Genomic DNA, 15,433 nt, shown 5'->3' on the forward strand with positions numbered 1-15,433 from the left:
ACGACTGCTCACTAAACACCTACGTGCTGGTGGCCTGGGATTGCAGTAGGTGAAGGGATTGCCAATATAACCCTCTATGCAAGCACAAAGCGGAGTGTGATTTATAACGCTACACTGGGCATTCATTCCACAAGCACCCGGGCAAGGATCGCGGCATTTCTGATTGATACACGCCTGTTGACTAGGACACTCCGAGTTGATGGTGCACTCTGGGCGACAGTTGGGCGCTTGACCGATGAACGTGACCAGGCACGAGCAAGCGGGTACGCCATTAATGTTGCGGCATTCGGAATGTGGTCCACATGGTGTGGGAACGCAAGGATCACGTAGAGGTTCCTGTTCTCTTTCAATGGGCGGTGCTGCATAGTATCGAATCGGTAGCTGATTAAAGTAAACAATTGGCGACAACGGAAAGAATAACTGCTTACGTGGAATGGGATAGCAACGTGTAAAGGCATCGCCAGTAAAACCAGAGATGCAACTACATAACGGACTGTGGTTGCGTACACGGCAAATAGCATTGCTGCCACATGAGTTTGCAACACAGGGATCAACGCACTTCTGATTGATACATGCCTTGTCAGCGGCACACTCCGAAGAGATGGTACATTCGGGTCGGCAGGCGGGTGGTTGGCCTATATACAGGGGAAGACACGAGCACACCGCTTGTTCGTTAACGACACGACACTGCGAATTGGGACCACATGGCGTAGGTTCACAAGGATTCGAATACTCCACAGTAATGGCTAAATAGGAGATGCGAATAAGACTTGGGACTAAAGACGTTAGTTTGATCTAGCTTACGTTCAGCTGGCCGTGTGCAAATACGATACGGGTCACCAATGTAGCCAGCCACACAATTGCAGGAGGGCAAATGGTTGACAACCTGGCAAATTGCATTCTGTCCACATGTACCAGGGCAGGGATCTTGGCATTTCTGTTGCTGACAAGCACGGTTCGACGGACAGTCCGAATCGAGGACGCATTCAGGTCGGCAACCATCGTAGGGATTGCCGAAATATTCGGGGAGGCATTGGCAGGAACCAGCTCCATCGCGTTCTCTGCAAATAGCGTTTGATCCACAGGGACTCGGGCTGCAGGGCGTGCGTATCTCGATGTCTCGCACAATCTCTGGGCTGCACTGAGTAAATGGATCTCCTGTATAACCTTCCTGGCAGAGACATTGAACGGCATGGCTAACAACGCGACATTCGGCATTGAGGCCACAGCGTCCTGGACAGGGATCAGCGCACTTCTGGTTGATGCAGGCCAGCTGACTGCTGCAGTCGGAGCTGGTGACGCACTCGGGTCGACAGTTAGGCGGGCGACCAATGAAGGTCTCCAGACAAGAACAGGCTGGCGCTTCGCCTATGGCACGGCATTGTGAATATGGTCCGCAGGGTGAGGGACGGCACGGATCTTTTGGTGCTAAGTTCTGAACAGGCTCGACTGGGAAATTGGTGGAATTATAAACTGATCTTTCTGAAAAGATTATTTGCTTACTTTGTGGTTGGCAACGTATGAAGGGATTGCCCGTAAAACGGGCTGGGCAAGTACAGAAGGGACTATGATTGACTACAGCGCAATTGGCGCCGACGCCACAAGTACCAGGACATGGGTCACCGCAACGTTGATTGAGACATGCCTGTGTTGGAGCACACTCGGCATTTGAGGTGCACTCGGGTCTACATGTAGGTGGTGCTCCGATGTAGTTGGGCAGGCAGGAACAAACAGCTTGCTGATTAACTTCGCGGCATTGAGAGTTGGGTCCGCACGGCGATGGCTGACAAGGATTTGTGGTAACGATCTCTGAAGAAGGATTATGTAAATTACATGGAGTGAAAGCCAACGAAGTTCGATAGAACGTACTTGTTACAGGGGAACAGCGAATAAAGGCACTTCCGGCTGTACCATCTGGGCATCTACACATTGGTATGTGGTTGATGACATCACAGATGGCATTTTCGCCGCAAGTTCCTGGGCAGGGATTGATGCATTTGCTGCGAGAGCAGCCCTTGTCTCGTGGACAGTCCGAGTTGAGTACGCATTCTGGACGACAACCGGCGTAGGGATCGCCATGGAACTCAGGCAGACACGTACAGATACCATCATTGCATTGAGCATTTGGACCACAAGGTGACGGTTGACAACGATCCACGTATTCATCTATGATTAATCGATAAGCGATTAGAACAAAGTTTTGCATCCCTTTGAAATGGGAGAACTCACTTAGGACAGGCTCTGGTGGCGCCAGGCGACAACTGCTAAACGGATCACCCGTAAATCCTGTTGGACATGTACAAATAGGCGTATGATTGATGACATTACATTCAGCCGCAAAACCACATGACCCAGGACAAGGATCAATACACTTTTCTCGTATGCAGGCCATGCTTGAGGCGCATTCGGCGCTGATGGTACACTCGGGACGGCAGTTTGGTGGTGCGCCAATGTATTCTGGTAAGCAGGAGCAGGATGGCACTCCCTGGGCATTGCGACATTGACTATTCAGTCCGCAAGGCGTTGGCACACAAGGGTCGCGCTGAATTTGCGGGACGGATGGTGCGGGGGCTGGATTAAAAAAAGGGTGTGGTTTACTTTACGAATTTTTTTCCCAGGGACAAGACTTTAATTGGGACGTTAGCTTACGTGGCAGGACATAACAACGGGTAAATGCGTCGCCCGTGAAACCGCGACGACATTGACAGAGCGGACTGTGATTACGGACACGGCACTCGGCATTAATGCCGCAGGTGCCAGGGCACGGATCCTGACAGCGTTGGCTAATGCACGCTTGATCTGTGGGACACTCTGTGCTAAGGACACACTCGGGTCGGCAATTGGGTGGCAAGCCGATGTAGAGTTCAAGGCAGGAGCAGACTGCTTGGCCATTGAGTTCTCGGCACTGGGAGTTGGGACCACACGGCGATGGTCGACAGGGCTGTGTGGGTTCTTTGATAGCAGGTGCTGCAAAGGGTATCTTGTAGTTGAACTGCAGCTGATGAGTTAAATCGGTCTTACGTTGTGATGGTTCCAGGTGGCAGTAGCGGTACGGGTCGCCGGTGTACCCGATGCGACAATTGCATGTGGGCAGATGATTGGTTACGCGGCAATCGGCATTAGTGCCACAGGTGCCAGGGCATGGATTGCGACACTTTTGCTGCTGGCATGCTTTGTTCGTCGGGCAGTCGGAGTTACGTACACATTCGGGACGGCAGGATTGGTAGGGATCCCCAAAGTAATCAGGCAGACATTGGCAAGAACCAATGCCATTTTGTTCGCGGCAAACAGCATTGGATCCACATGGATTCGGTTCACAGGGGGTGATCTGCTCGTTAACAATCCTTTCTGTTTTCGGAAATGAGCAGTTTAAGAGGAGGGAGAGAGTTTTGGAGAGAGGCAGAAATTTTAATAACGTTTCTTTAGTTTTACGGGTTTAGTACGAACCGAAAACTTTTTTTTAATTGCATTTGCGTGTGTTGATAAATCCATTTTTGTGTCATTTGGTGGAGGGATTAGAGCACGAATTAAGTGTTGTAAATCCAATTAATAAATTTAGTTTGGTTTTCATATTTTTAGAGTTATTAAACGCAGTGCAATGTTTGCAGTTATAATTGCATAGTTTGCAATATGTGCAGATTAAATTTTGCAGAGTGCGTAGTGTTGTTGTGTAATTGTTGTGTGCAGTGTCGCATAACGTAACAAGCGCATCGTAACGTTATAATTTTGTGACGTAATTAAAACAAATTTATACGTGGCGTCTCTTATAACAATCGATTTATTGCAGTATTGTTAAAATTTTTGTTTTTTATTATAATTGATTATGGTTTTGATTCTAAAGAGTTACAATGGGCTTAGTAGTATATTATCTAATATCTAACTAATTAATAAGCGCTGTTTAGTTTTTGGTAATTGTTGACTAGTATTGTTGATGATTGATAATCCATTTTTGCGGCGAACCGATGTTAAAAATATAAGGCAGAATTTGGTTTTGGGTCGACGACAACAAGGCAGTACTCAATTTTGGGATTTTTGGGGGTTAGGGTATCGAATTCGAGGTTAGGCAGAGATCAATTGGGGTCATGTTCAAGTTTTCAAATATAAGTAGAAGCATTTCAAAGGTCCACAACAAGTTTCGGTGTATGGTTTTTGGGTCATGGGACAAACATATTACTTCGAAAAGCGGTAACAAACAATCAGAATAAGGCCAAGGGTTAAGTCATTTCAAGGCGTTCTTTGGGTTTAGCAATTACGATAAAGGCGTGAGAAGTTTGCATATTGTATATTGAGGCGTTAAAAAGCATATAAAATAATAAAAAATAATCAATGTTCAACATCTATAAACTAATTAAAAATTTTGACTACTGTCACACACATGTCACTTCCAGAGACAAGCCACAATTCAGACAACTCGTACAGAATGTAGTGCTCTGAAATTTGCATTTCGCTTCAGTGTTATGAAACAATGGAATGATTGTGTTGCCAAAAACCAAAAAACACTTTTTATGCAATGCATTGTGCTTGTGCGTACGATAATCAAAACTTTTAATGCAATTAAAATATGTGAGACAAACTTGCTAAATAACTTTGGGCGCATTAGAACGATTTGCGACGGTGTCAGTGTATTTGATGTGACTTTGGTATTGCATAATATTCGTAAATAACTATTCAAATGCTTAGCTAGATCAATTTCTGCACACTTTAATTAATTAATTTAAGGTCAGCTAACATATTTTACTTAAATAGTAAATGAAAAGCATTACTCCTGTAAGAGTGTGCTGAGCATTTGAAAAGTTATGTACGGAGATTAATAATATAATTACTAATAATGTTCCGAAATATTTTGTGTGCTTCGTTCCAATGCGCTTTGTTGGAAAGTGAAACTGAAATATTGATAGGGCATTTATTTTGGTCAGGGGAAAATGTTTGGTAAAATAATAAATAAAAATAATTGTAATTTTAAATTTAATTCAGTTGAGCATAGGGTAACCGCGGTTCAGTTTCACTTTCAATTAAAAATTTTCCCTATCAAGGCGTAAACAAAATTTACTTCAAAATTAATGTAACTTGAATTAAGCGGGTGAACAAGTGAGAACAGTGTACTAAAGGGCGTGATTGGAACAAAGTCCATTAAAGCGACCGAAAACCAAGCTGGTTTACGCCTTGAGCTAACTAACTGATTGGGTAAATAGATAAAGAAAACAGTGTCCTACCTTGCTCACGTTGACAGCCGGTGAATGGATCTCCAGTATAGCCCACATCGCAAGTGCAGATGGGTTGATGATTAGCCACATTACAACGGGCATTGAATCCGCACGCACCCACACAGGGATCAGCGCACTTTTGTCGTATGCATGCTTTGGTGGGGGCACATTCCGGATTGATGGTACACTCGGGTCGGCAGTTTGGTGGAGTGCCAATAAATGTGGCAGCGCAGGAGCAAGCCGGATTGCCGTTGAGCTCCTTACACTCAGAGTTGGGTCCGCATGGCGACGGTACGCAAGGATGCTCCGGTTGTACAGGCTGTGGTTTGCGTTCCTCTTGGTAACAGCGTGTAAATGGATCGCCAGTGAAGCCAGTGTTGCATGAGCACGATGGGTTGTGATTGATGACCTGGCAGCGTGCGAATTGACCGCATGCACCTGGGCACGGGTCTACGCACTTCTTCTGAATGCAAGCCGTTTGCAGCGAGCACTCTGAGCTGACAATACATTCTGGTTTGCAGGCAGGTGGTGATCCAAGCATGCCTGGTTGACAGGCACAAACGGCACCCTGGGCGGACACATGGCACAAGCTGTTGGGTCCACATGGATTTGGCTGGCATGGATCCTTAGGTACGGGTGTCTCTTGACGGCAATGGACAAATGGATCGCCCGTATAGCCTTGTAGACAACTGCAGATTGGTATATGATTGGACACGTCACATTGGGAGTTCTGACCACAAGTACCGGGGCAGGGATCAACACACTTCTTGTTGAGACAAGCCTTATTTGGGGAACAGTCGGTGCTCAGCGTGCATTCCGGACGACAACCGGTGTACGGATCACCCTGGTAATCGGTAAGGCAACTGCAAATGCCATCTCGGCACTCTGCATTCGCACCACAAGGCTGCAGATCGCAAGGATCCACCGGAGTGTCAGGTTGTGGTGGTGCACGTTCGATAATTTCCACACACTGGACAAATGGATCGCCAGTGAAGGCGGCACGACATGTGCAAATGGCCAGATGATTCTGTATGCGACATTCAGAGTTGATACCGCAGGAACCATCGCAAGGATCGCGACACTTTTCAGCGATGCAAGCGCGATCGGAGGCACAGTCGGTGTTGACCACGCATTCGGGACGGCAATTTGGCGGTGCTCCAATGTAGTTGGCCAGGCAAGAGCAAGAAGCTTGCTCACCGCGCACGCGGCATTCTGCATAGAGGCCGCATGGTGATGGTTGGCAAGGATTTTGTTGTGTAGGTTCTTTTTTAGGTTGTGGTTCTGGTACTGGATAGCAGCGCGCGAAGGGATCGCCGGTCATTTCCAGAGGGCAACTACAAATAGGATTGTGATTGATCACCTCGCACTTGGCATTGTTGCCACAGATGCCGGCACAAGGATTTGCGCAACGGAACTTGTGGCACGCCTTGTTCTGTGGACACTCCGCATTTACTGTGCATTCTGGTTTGCAATTGGGTGGAGCTCCGATGAAGGTCTCCAGGCAGGAACATACGGCTAGGCCATTAGCAGCGCGGCATTTGCTGTTCGCGCCGCAAGGTGATGGATTACAAGGATCCGCAACAGGTCCTGGTGTTACTGGCTCAAAGCGTCGGCAATTGGAGAATGGATCTCCAGTATAACCATCGTTGCAGACGCAGTTGGGCACGTGATTGATGGCATAGCACTGGGCATTGGAGCCGCAGATGCCAGGGCAAGGATCCTGGCACTTGTTGCGTATGCACGCCTTGTCTGTCGGACAGTCTGAGCTGAGTACGCATTCGGGTCGGCAACCTTCGTAGGGATTGCCCTGGTACTCATCGATGCATCTGCAGGCGGCGGCGCCGTTGCGTTCGATGCACTCGGCGTTAGCACCGCATGGCGACGGATCACAAGGTTTCGGAGGCTCCTCTCGTTGTTGGACGCACTGCACAAATGCATTGCCTGCAAAACCAGGCGGGCAGGAGCAGGACACCGAGTGACCAATGACACGGCATTCGGAATTGGTACCACAGGAACCGGGACAGGGATCGCGACACTTGTTGTTGATGCATGCCTGCGTGGAGGGGCAATCAGGATTAATGATGCACTCGACACGACAATTGGGTGGAGCCCCAAAGAACTCAGGCAGGCATTGGCATACTGGACCCTTGTCGTCTGCCTTGCATATGGAATTGGGTCCACATGGCGTCGGAACACATGGATCACTAGGCGCTGGTGTATCAGTGTCGACCTCCTTGGGCAGTATGTTTTCAGTACAGCTCTTGAACGGATCACCAGTTGTTCCAGGTGGACAACCGCAGATGGGACTGTGATTGATGACCTCACATCGTGCTTCAATGCCACAGGCGCCGGCGCAAGGATCGACGCATTTCTTATTGACGCAAGCTTGCAAAGCCGAGCATTCACTGGAAACAACACATTCGGGTCGACATTGTGGCGGACTTCCTATGTAACCTTCCAGGCACGAGCAGACAGCATGACCATTAATATCGCGACATTGACTGTTAGCTCCACATGGTGTGGGCGAGCAGGCTTTGACCTCGGGCACTGTAACGATTGGTTTCGGGCGGCAAATGGTGAATGGATCACCTTCGTATCCTTGTTGACATGAGCAAACTGGTATGTGATTGAGCACCTCGCAAATGGCATTGTTACCACAAGTGCCGGGGCACGGATCCACACATCTGTTGCGCATGCACGCCTTGTCTCTGGAACAATCGGCTGACAGTGTGCATTCCGGTCGGCAGCCCTCGAAGGGATTGCCCTGATAGTTATTTTGGCAGCGACATTCGCCGCTGAAGCAATCGGCATTCGGGCCACACGGATTTGGATTGCATGGATCGTTAGGGTGTACGGGCGTCTTCTCCTCTGGAAGCTTGCTGCAGCGTATGAATGGATCGCCGGTAAAGCCTTCAATGCAGTTGCAAATGGGCAAATGATTGAGAACATGACACTTAGCTTCAAAGCCACAGGAGCCAGGGCAAGGATCGCGACACTTTTGATTGATGCACGCTTCGTTGGGTCCGCACTCGGAGTTGAGAACGCACTGTGGGCGACAACTGGGTGGTGCGCCAATAAAGTCGGGCAGGCATGAGCAGGCAGGACTGCCACCAACAATTTGGCATTTAGAGTTCGGACCACAAGGCGAAGGTACACAAGAAGGTACGGGTGGTTGAGGTGTGGTTACATCAATAGTGATTGCTGAGGGCGAGAGAGAAAGAAATATGGTATAGATATGATACAAAACGGATCGATTAAGTATAGTGTACACAAAAACCGATTTTGAAAAGCCTTAACTATGTTTTAAGTTGAAATACTTACGTATCTTGCTGCACTGCACGAAAGGATCGCCAGTCATGCCACGCGGACATGTGCAAATAGGGCTATGATTCTTGGTGGTACAGATGGCGCGAACGCCACACGTATGCAGGCATGGATCCACGCACTTGTTAGTGACACAAGCCCGTTCCGGAGCGCATTCAGCGTTTACCACACACTCGGGTCGGCAATTGGGGGGTTGATTGACAAAGCCGGACTGGCAGGAACAAACCGCCTGGTTGTTAATGCTGCGGCAATTGCTGTTGGGGCCACAGGGCGATGGAACGCAGGGATTTACTGGCGGCGGTGGTGTGCGCGGCACAGGACGGCAGCTGAAGAACGGATCTCCACTATATCCATCAGGGCAGTTACAGTTTGGCACATGGTTATCCACTGTGCAAATAGCAAACTCGCCGCACATGTTGGCACAGGGATCAATGCACTTGAAACGCACACAAGCCTGGGCCGGACTACATTCATCATTAGTCTCGCATTCGCGTCGACAACCCCGCTGGGCATCGTAGGGATTGCCCTCGAAGCCCTCGTGGCAATAGCAGGCGCCAGCGCCGTTGCGTTCTCTGCATTCGGCATGAGGACCACAGGGGGAAGGTTCGCATGGTGATGAGTGTGGTGTAGTGGTTAATATTGGAGCCAAGGGTTGGCAGCCAAAGAGGGGATCTCCTTCGTAGCCATCAGCACAGGAGCAGACAGCATTGTGTTGCACTACCTGGCAAACGGCATTGCTGCCACATGAGCCAGGACAAGGATCCACACATCGTTCCTGCTGACAGGACAAATGATTCTGACATTCGTCGTTATTGGTACACTCGGGCCGACAGTTGGGCGGACGACCAATGTAATTCGTCTGGCAAGAGCAAGCGGCCTGTTCACCGATCTCACGGCATATAGAGTTTGGACCGCATGGTGATGGCACACATGGATTCTCTGTAGATTTGGCGACATCCTTGACACAACCTGAGATCGGATCTCCAGTCATTCCTGGCACACAGCTGCATATGGGATTATGATTGACAACTTGGCACTTGGCATTCTCTCCACAAGCACCACGGCAAGGATCAGCACATTTCTGATTGACGCATGCACGATTCTGAGCACACTCTGAGCTGACAACACATTCTGGCTTGCAGGTGGGCGGTGCTCCAATGTAACCCTCCAAGCAACTGCAGACAGCATGGCTGTTTTGATCATGGCACTGACTGTTAGGTCCACAAGGCGATGGTTGACAGGGATTCTCTGGACGGCGTGTTACCACTTCGATGAGGGCACATGACCGATGCGGATCTCCTTCATAACCATCAAAGCACATGCAGTTGGGTGCATGATTCAGAACACGACATTCGGCATTGATTCCACAGGCACCTGGGCATGGATCCTGGCACTTGTTATTAATACATGCACGAGAACGATCGCAGTCGGCATTTTGCACACATTCTGGACGACATCCGCTGTACGGATCACCGAAATACTCTGGCTGACAGGCACAGGAGCCGGCTCCGTTGCGTTCCCGACAAATGGCATTGGCTCCACAAGGGCTGGGATTACATGGATTACGTGGCGCTTCTGTTGGAATGACTAGATCGAGGAGAAATAAGATGAGATAAAAGTAATATGTTAGTACTGCGATAAGTTTTGAATGGCCGGTTGATTTATACTTTGTTGTATAATGGAACAGCCGGCGGAGAAAGGATCTCCGGTATAACCAGGCTCGCACTGACAGTTCGGATTATGCTTGATGACCATGCATTGAGAGTGCAGGCCACAGGCACCGATACATGGATTGGCACAGCGCTGGTTAATACATGCAAGATTGGCTGGGCAATCTGGACTTGTCGTGCATTCGGGTCGGCAGTTGGGTGGTCTGCCGATATAGTCGGGCAGGCAGGAGCATGCAGGTGAACCGCGTATATCGACGCATTTGGAGTTGGGCCCACAGGGTGAGGGCGCACAAGGATTACCGGGTACTTTGGGTGTTGTTTCATCCACTACATTAGCCAATAATGCCCACAGAGTAGTTGAAGTATAGTTGCAAACACATATACATTTACACATTACACAGATAGATGGAGATAGTGTAGAGAGTACATAAAGTGGAAGAGAAGTACAACATTAAGGTGAAGGATTTATATACATGCAGAAAGAAATAGTGAGTGAGACCTTAAACCAGCTGGACAGGAGATTCTAATAAAACCGACTTAATAACTTAATCTTATAAAATTTGTTCTTGCCTTGTCCAACTGGCGTGAACCACTCAGCTTTTGAGGACTACTCATGCTTACATATAATACGAGTACATCTATTGAAGGGATCTCCGGTATAGCCTGGGGCACAGGAGCATGCAGGATAGTGATTAATGACCTGGCAACGCGCTTCCAGACCACAAGTACCTGGACACGGGTCCACGCACTTCTGATTTTGACAGTTGAGATTTTGAGCGCAATCAGAGCTAACAATGCACTCAGGCCTACAGTTAGGCGCTGAACCAGTAAAAGAAGGTTGGCAGGAGCATACGGCATGGTTGTTAATTTCACGGCATTGACTATATGGACCACAGGGTGAGGGCACGCATGGATTGACATTTACAGCTGTTGAAAGGTACGAGGATCGGTTTACTTTGAGTATTTGCATTTGAGGGGAGTTAAGGTAAAACATACGTGGAGCGGGGAGTTGGGGTATTTCTCGGCAAGCACTTGAAGGGTTTCCAGTGTAACCGGCCAGGCAGTGGCAGCTGGGCAAGTGATTAGATACACGACATTCGGCATTCAAGCCACAAACACCTGGACAGGGGTCCACGCATTTCTGATTGATACACGATCTGTCGCGGACACAATCACTGTTGACCACGCACTCAGGACGACAGCCGCTATACGGATCACCGAAATATTCCGGCAGGCAAGTGCAGGATCCGGCACCATTGCGTTCTCGACACTCGGCGTTCGGACCGCAAGGTGTAGGTATACATGGAGTCAAACGTTCTTCGGGCACAGTAATTGCTAAGTGATGGAAGTTGAGGACAAGATTAGCTCAAGTCACACGTATAATGGGGATATCTATCAGGCTTACGTTGTGGATTGCAGCCAGCGAATGGGTCACCGGTGTAACCGCTCTCGCAATTACAAACAGGCGAGTGGTTCACCACATTGCAGTAGGCATTAAAGCCACAAGATCCAGGACATGGATCCTTGCAACGCTCATTGACGCAGGCTAAATTGGCCGGACACTCAGAGTTTTGCGTGCACTCAGGACGACAATTAGGAGCACGTCCTATGTAGTTCGGCAGGCAGGAGCAGACACCTGTTTCGCCGACAACGCGGCACTGCGAGTTTGGACCGCATGGACTTGGCACGCATGGATTTTCATTGGATTTGGGTGTCTCAGGTGCATCAGGTTGCCACGGAGCACAGTGTACGAACGGATCGCCAGTGTAGCCAGGTGGACAGGAGCAGATTGGATTGTGATTGGTCACCTTGCAGTGAGCCTCGCTCGCACAGGTGCCTGGGCATGGATCTACACAGCGTGAATTCACACAGGCCTTGTCTTGCGAGCACTCGGAACTAACCGAACACTCGGGACGACAGGCAGGTGGGGCACCAATATAGTTGGTAATGCATGAGCAGACCGCATGACCATTTACCTCACGGCACTGGCTATAAGGACCACAAGGCGATGGTCGACAAGGTTGCACTGGTGGCGCCACTAAAATATTGTTTTAACGATTACTAAACTGATCAAAAGGGAATTACTAGCAAATACTCTACATTTGGGTATTTCGCGGCAATATTGCGAGGGGTTGCCCGTGAAACCAGAGGGGCAACTGCAACTGGGTGAGTGATTGATCACGTGGCATTCGGCGGCAACGCCACAGACTCCAGGACAGGGATCGCGGCACTTGTTGTTGAGGCACGCTCGATTCTTTGAGCAGTCACTGTTGAGAACACATTCCGGACGGCACTCCGTGTACGGATCACCACTATATTCTGGCAGACAAGTGCAGGATCCGACGCCGTTACGTTCCTTGCAGAGTGCATTGGCACCACAGGGACTTGGGTTGCAGGGATTGGCAATTTCAGGCGGTACAACAACTATTATATTGTAAAGAGAAGGCAAGATTTAGAAGACGAGGAACTCAAATACGCGATGGGGTCGAGTTCTTACTTTGCGGACTACACTCTGAGAATGGATCGCCCGCATAACCATCAAGGCAACGGCAAATGGGTCTGTGATTATTTACAAGGCATGTGGTCTGAATGCCGCAGGTGCCCACACAGGGGTCTTGACAGCGTAAATTGATGCAGGCCATATTGCCGGTACACTCGGAGTTCGATGTGCATTCCGGGCGGCAATTTGGCGCCCTACCCACATAATGTTGCAAGCATGAGCACACAGGTTGCTCATTGGCAGCCGACACCCGACATTGCGAGTTGGGACCACATGGCGATGGCACACATGGATCAACGCGGCCACTTACAATGGGACGTTCTACATTTTACCATTCCATACCAATCAATAACACCAAATGATAACAGCATGCACCACAATAAAAGCCATATAAAAAGTTTGTACATAAAAAAGAAAGATATAGATATAGATGTATATATAGATAAAGAATCGTATGTTGAATGAGGCAATGAGATGACATAAAGTAGAGCTGCAAAATCATAGATAGGATAGCCCAACAAAGACAATTTAGCGTTGAATTTTAAATCGATAATAGGGACATGTTCGAAAATTCGATTACTAAAGAAGCCCATCGATAATTTTGCAGCTCTCAATGAAAGGATGCAACAATGATTGGTCTGTATGGGTTTCTTACTCTGTTCGGGTAGACACCGTATAAAGGGATCACCATTAAAGCCGGGGCTGCATGAACAGATAGGATTGTGATTGACGACTCGGCATAAAGCATTTTGACCGCATGTGCCTGGGCAGGGATCTTTGCAGCGTTCGTTGATGCACGACTTATCCTGACTGCACTCGGAACTGCTCATGCATTCTGGTCGGCAATTAGGTGGAGCACCCACATAATTGGGCACACACGAGCATACGGCGTGGCCGTTCAATGCTCGACAATTGCTGTAAAGGCCGCATGGTGAGGGTTGACAAGGATTTTCGGGCACAATGGGTTCGGGATCTACATGCGAAGAGTGTGCTATTAATATGAGAATTTTGTTTGAGGTGGAGAAAAATCCCTAGAGTCTTACATCGCGGAGTTTCAGGAATAAGATGACAAGCAGCGATGGGATTTCCAGTGTAGCCTGGCAGGCATTCGCAGTTGGGCGCATGATTGAAGACGGCACATTGGGCGCTATGGCCACACATGCCTGGACAAGGATCAACGCATTTCTGGTTCACGCAGGCGCGAGATTTAGGACAGTCTGAGTTGATGACGCACTCGGGTCGGCATTCTACATAAGGATCTCCAAAGTATTCAGGCACGCACTTGCAAGCAGCGGCACGATTACGTTCCTCACAAAGGGCATTTAAGCCACAAGGACTAGGTCGACAAGGTTGAGTGGTCTCAATAGGTGCTACGAGTTTAATAGAGAACGAAACACGGGGATTTGAATAATAATTATTTGAGGACACAACGCGAGTAAACGTACTTTCCAGGATTTGATAACAGCCGGTAAAGGGATCGCCTGTATAACCGGGCTGACACATGCACACCGGTGCATGAGAGCTGACACGACATATAGCATTATTGCCACAGGATCCAATGCAGGGATCAGCACAGCGAGCATTCATACAAGCCATGCGCGCCGGACACTCGGAGTTGATGCTGCACTCGGGACGACAAGCGGGCGGACGTCCAACATAGTTGTTGATGCAAGCGCAGACAGCGCCCTGGCTGGACGCTTGGCATTGCGAGTTGGGGCCACAGGGCGATGGGATGCAAGGATTAACCGGTATTATGGGGTCGGGTACCACGATTGGCTCTATAAGGATGACAAATTGTAATTCGAGCTGCCTGGCAAAGATCTTGAGGAGGAACCTACTTCTTTCGGGCAGACACTGATGGAATGGATCACCGGTGTAACCATCATAGCAACTGCATATAGGCGAGTGGTTGGTGGTGCGACAGCGCGCATTATAACCACAAGTGCCAGGGCATGGATCGGAACATCTCTGATTTATGCAGGCCCTGTTTGATGGACATTCTGCACTAATTACACACTCGGGCTTGCAATTGGGCGGACTGCCCATGTAATCTGGCAAGCAAGCACAAACGGGACGATCTCCAATAACGTGACACGTGCTAAAGAGGCCACAGGGTGAGGGTCTGCATGGGTCTTTCGGAATTGGTAGATACATATCTATGAAAGGTCGTATAGGTATTAACTGAGGATCTGTATAGAGAAAGGGGTTCATCATACTTGAGGGTTTCTCCACGCAGGCGCGAAGTGGATTCCCTGTGAAACCGGATTCACAACTACAAACGGGTTGGTGGTGCGCAACTCGACAGATGGCATTAAAACCACAGGCATTAGCACAGGGATCTTGGCACTTCATATTGATGCAGGCCTTGCTTGTGGGGCAATCACTGTTTTGTACGCATTCGGGGCGACAATTAATGTACGGATCTCCAAAGTAGTTTTGGATGCAGCTGCATGAGCCAGCACCGTTGCGTTCGCGACAAATGGCATTCGCACCACATGGCGAAGGATAGCATGGATCAGTGGGCAAATCGGGTACCACAACTGTTTGTGGTATAGGCAAATGGAAATAGCAAGCAGCAGATGAAGAACAAGATGTGAATAAATACAAAATAAGGAAATACAAGATAGGCTTACAAACTAGGCGTATACATAAATTTACATATAATTATCAGGCAATGCGATATAGTCGAGAATGACCGACTTTAGTTACCGTGTACCTAAGACAGTCAGTGATTT

At 48.8% G+C, this 15,433-nt stretch overlaps 1 protein-coding gene across 1 annotated transcript in view; it reads right to left on the reverse strand.

Annotated features, from left to right (window-relative positions):
• Window positions 1-15,433, reverse strand: part of LOC132783772 (uncharacterized) — a 112,719-nt gene that overhangs the window by 31,042 nt on the left and 66,244 nt on the right. Inside the window, 21 exon segments of the mRNA XM_060789133.1 lie at window positions 24-359; window positions 429-746; window positions 805-1,449; window positions 1,504-1,809; window positions 1,870-2,166; window positions 2,230-2,571; window positions 2,650-2,967; window positions 3,022-3,348; window positions 5,214-8,405; window positions 8,526-10,115; window positions 10,196-10,525; window positions 10,820-11,125; window positions 11,195-11,533; window positions 11,604-12,236; window positions 12,299-12,622; window positions 12,696-13,019; window positions 13,354-13,671; window positions 13,742-14,068; window positions 14,144-14,476; window positions 14,537-14,854; window positions 14,915-15,238. Coding sequence (XP_060645116.1) covers window positions 24-359; window positions 429-746; window positions 805-1,449; window positions 1,504-1,809; window positions 1,870-2,166; window positions 2,230-2,571; window positions 2,650-2,967; window positions 3,022-3,348; window positions 5,214-8,405; window positions 8,526-10,115; window positions 10,196-10,525; window positions 10,820-11,125; window positions 11,195-11,533; window positions 11,604-12,236; window positions 12,299-12,622; window positions 12,696-13,019; window positions 13,354-13,671; window positions 13,742-14,068; window positions 14,144-14,476; window positions 14,537-14,854; window positions 14,915-15,238 — 11,547 coding nt within the window.

This window comes from Drosophila nasuta, chromosome 2L, assembly GCF_023558535.2.
Source record: "Drosophila nasuta strain 15112-1781.00 chromosome 2L, ASM2355853v1, whole genome shotgun sequence".
Lineage (NCBI taxonomy): Eukaryota > Metazoa > Arthropoda > Insecta > Diptera > Drosophilidae > Drosophila > Drosophila nasuta.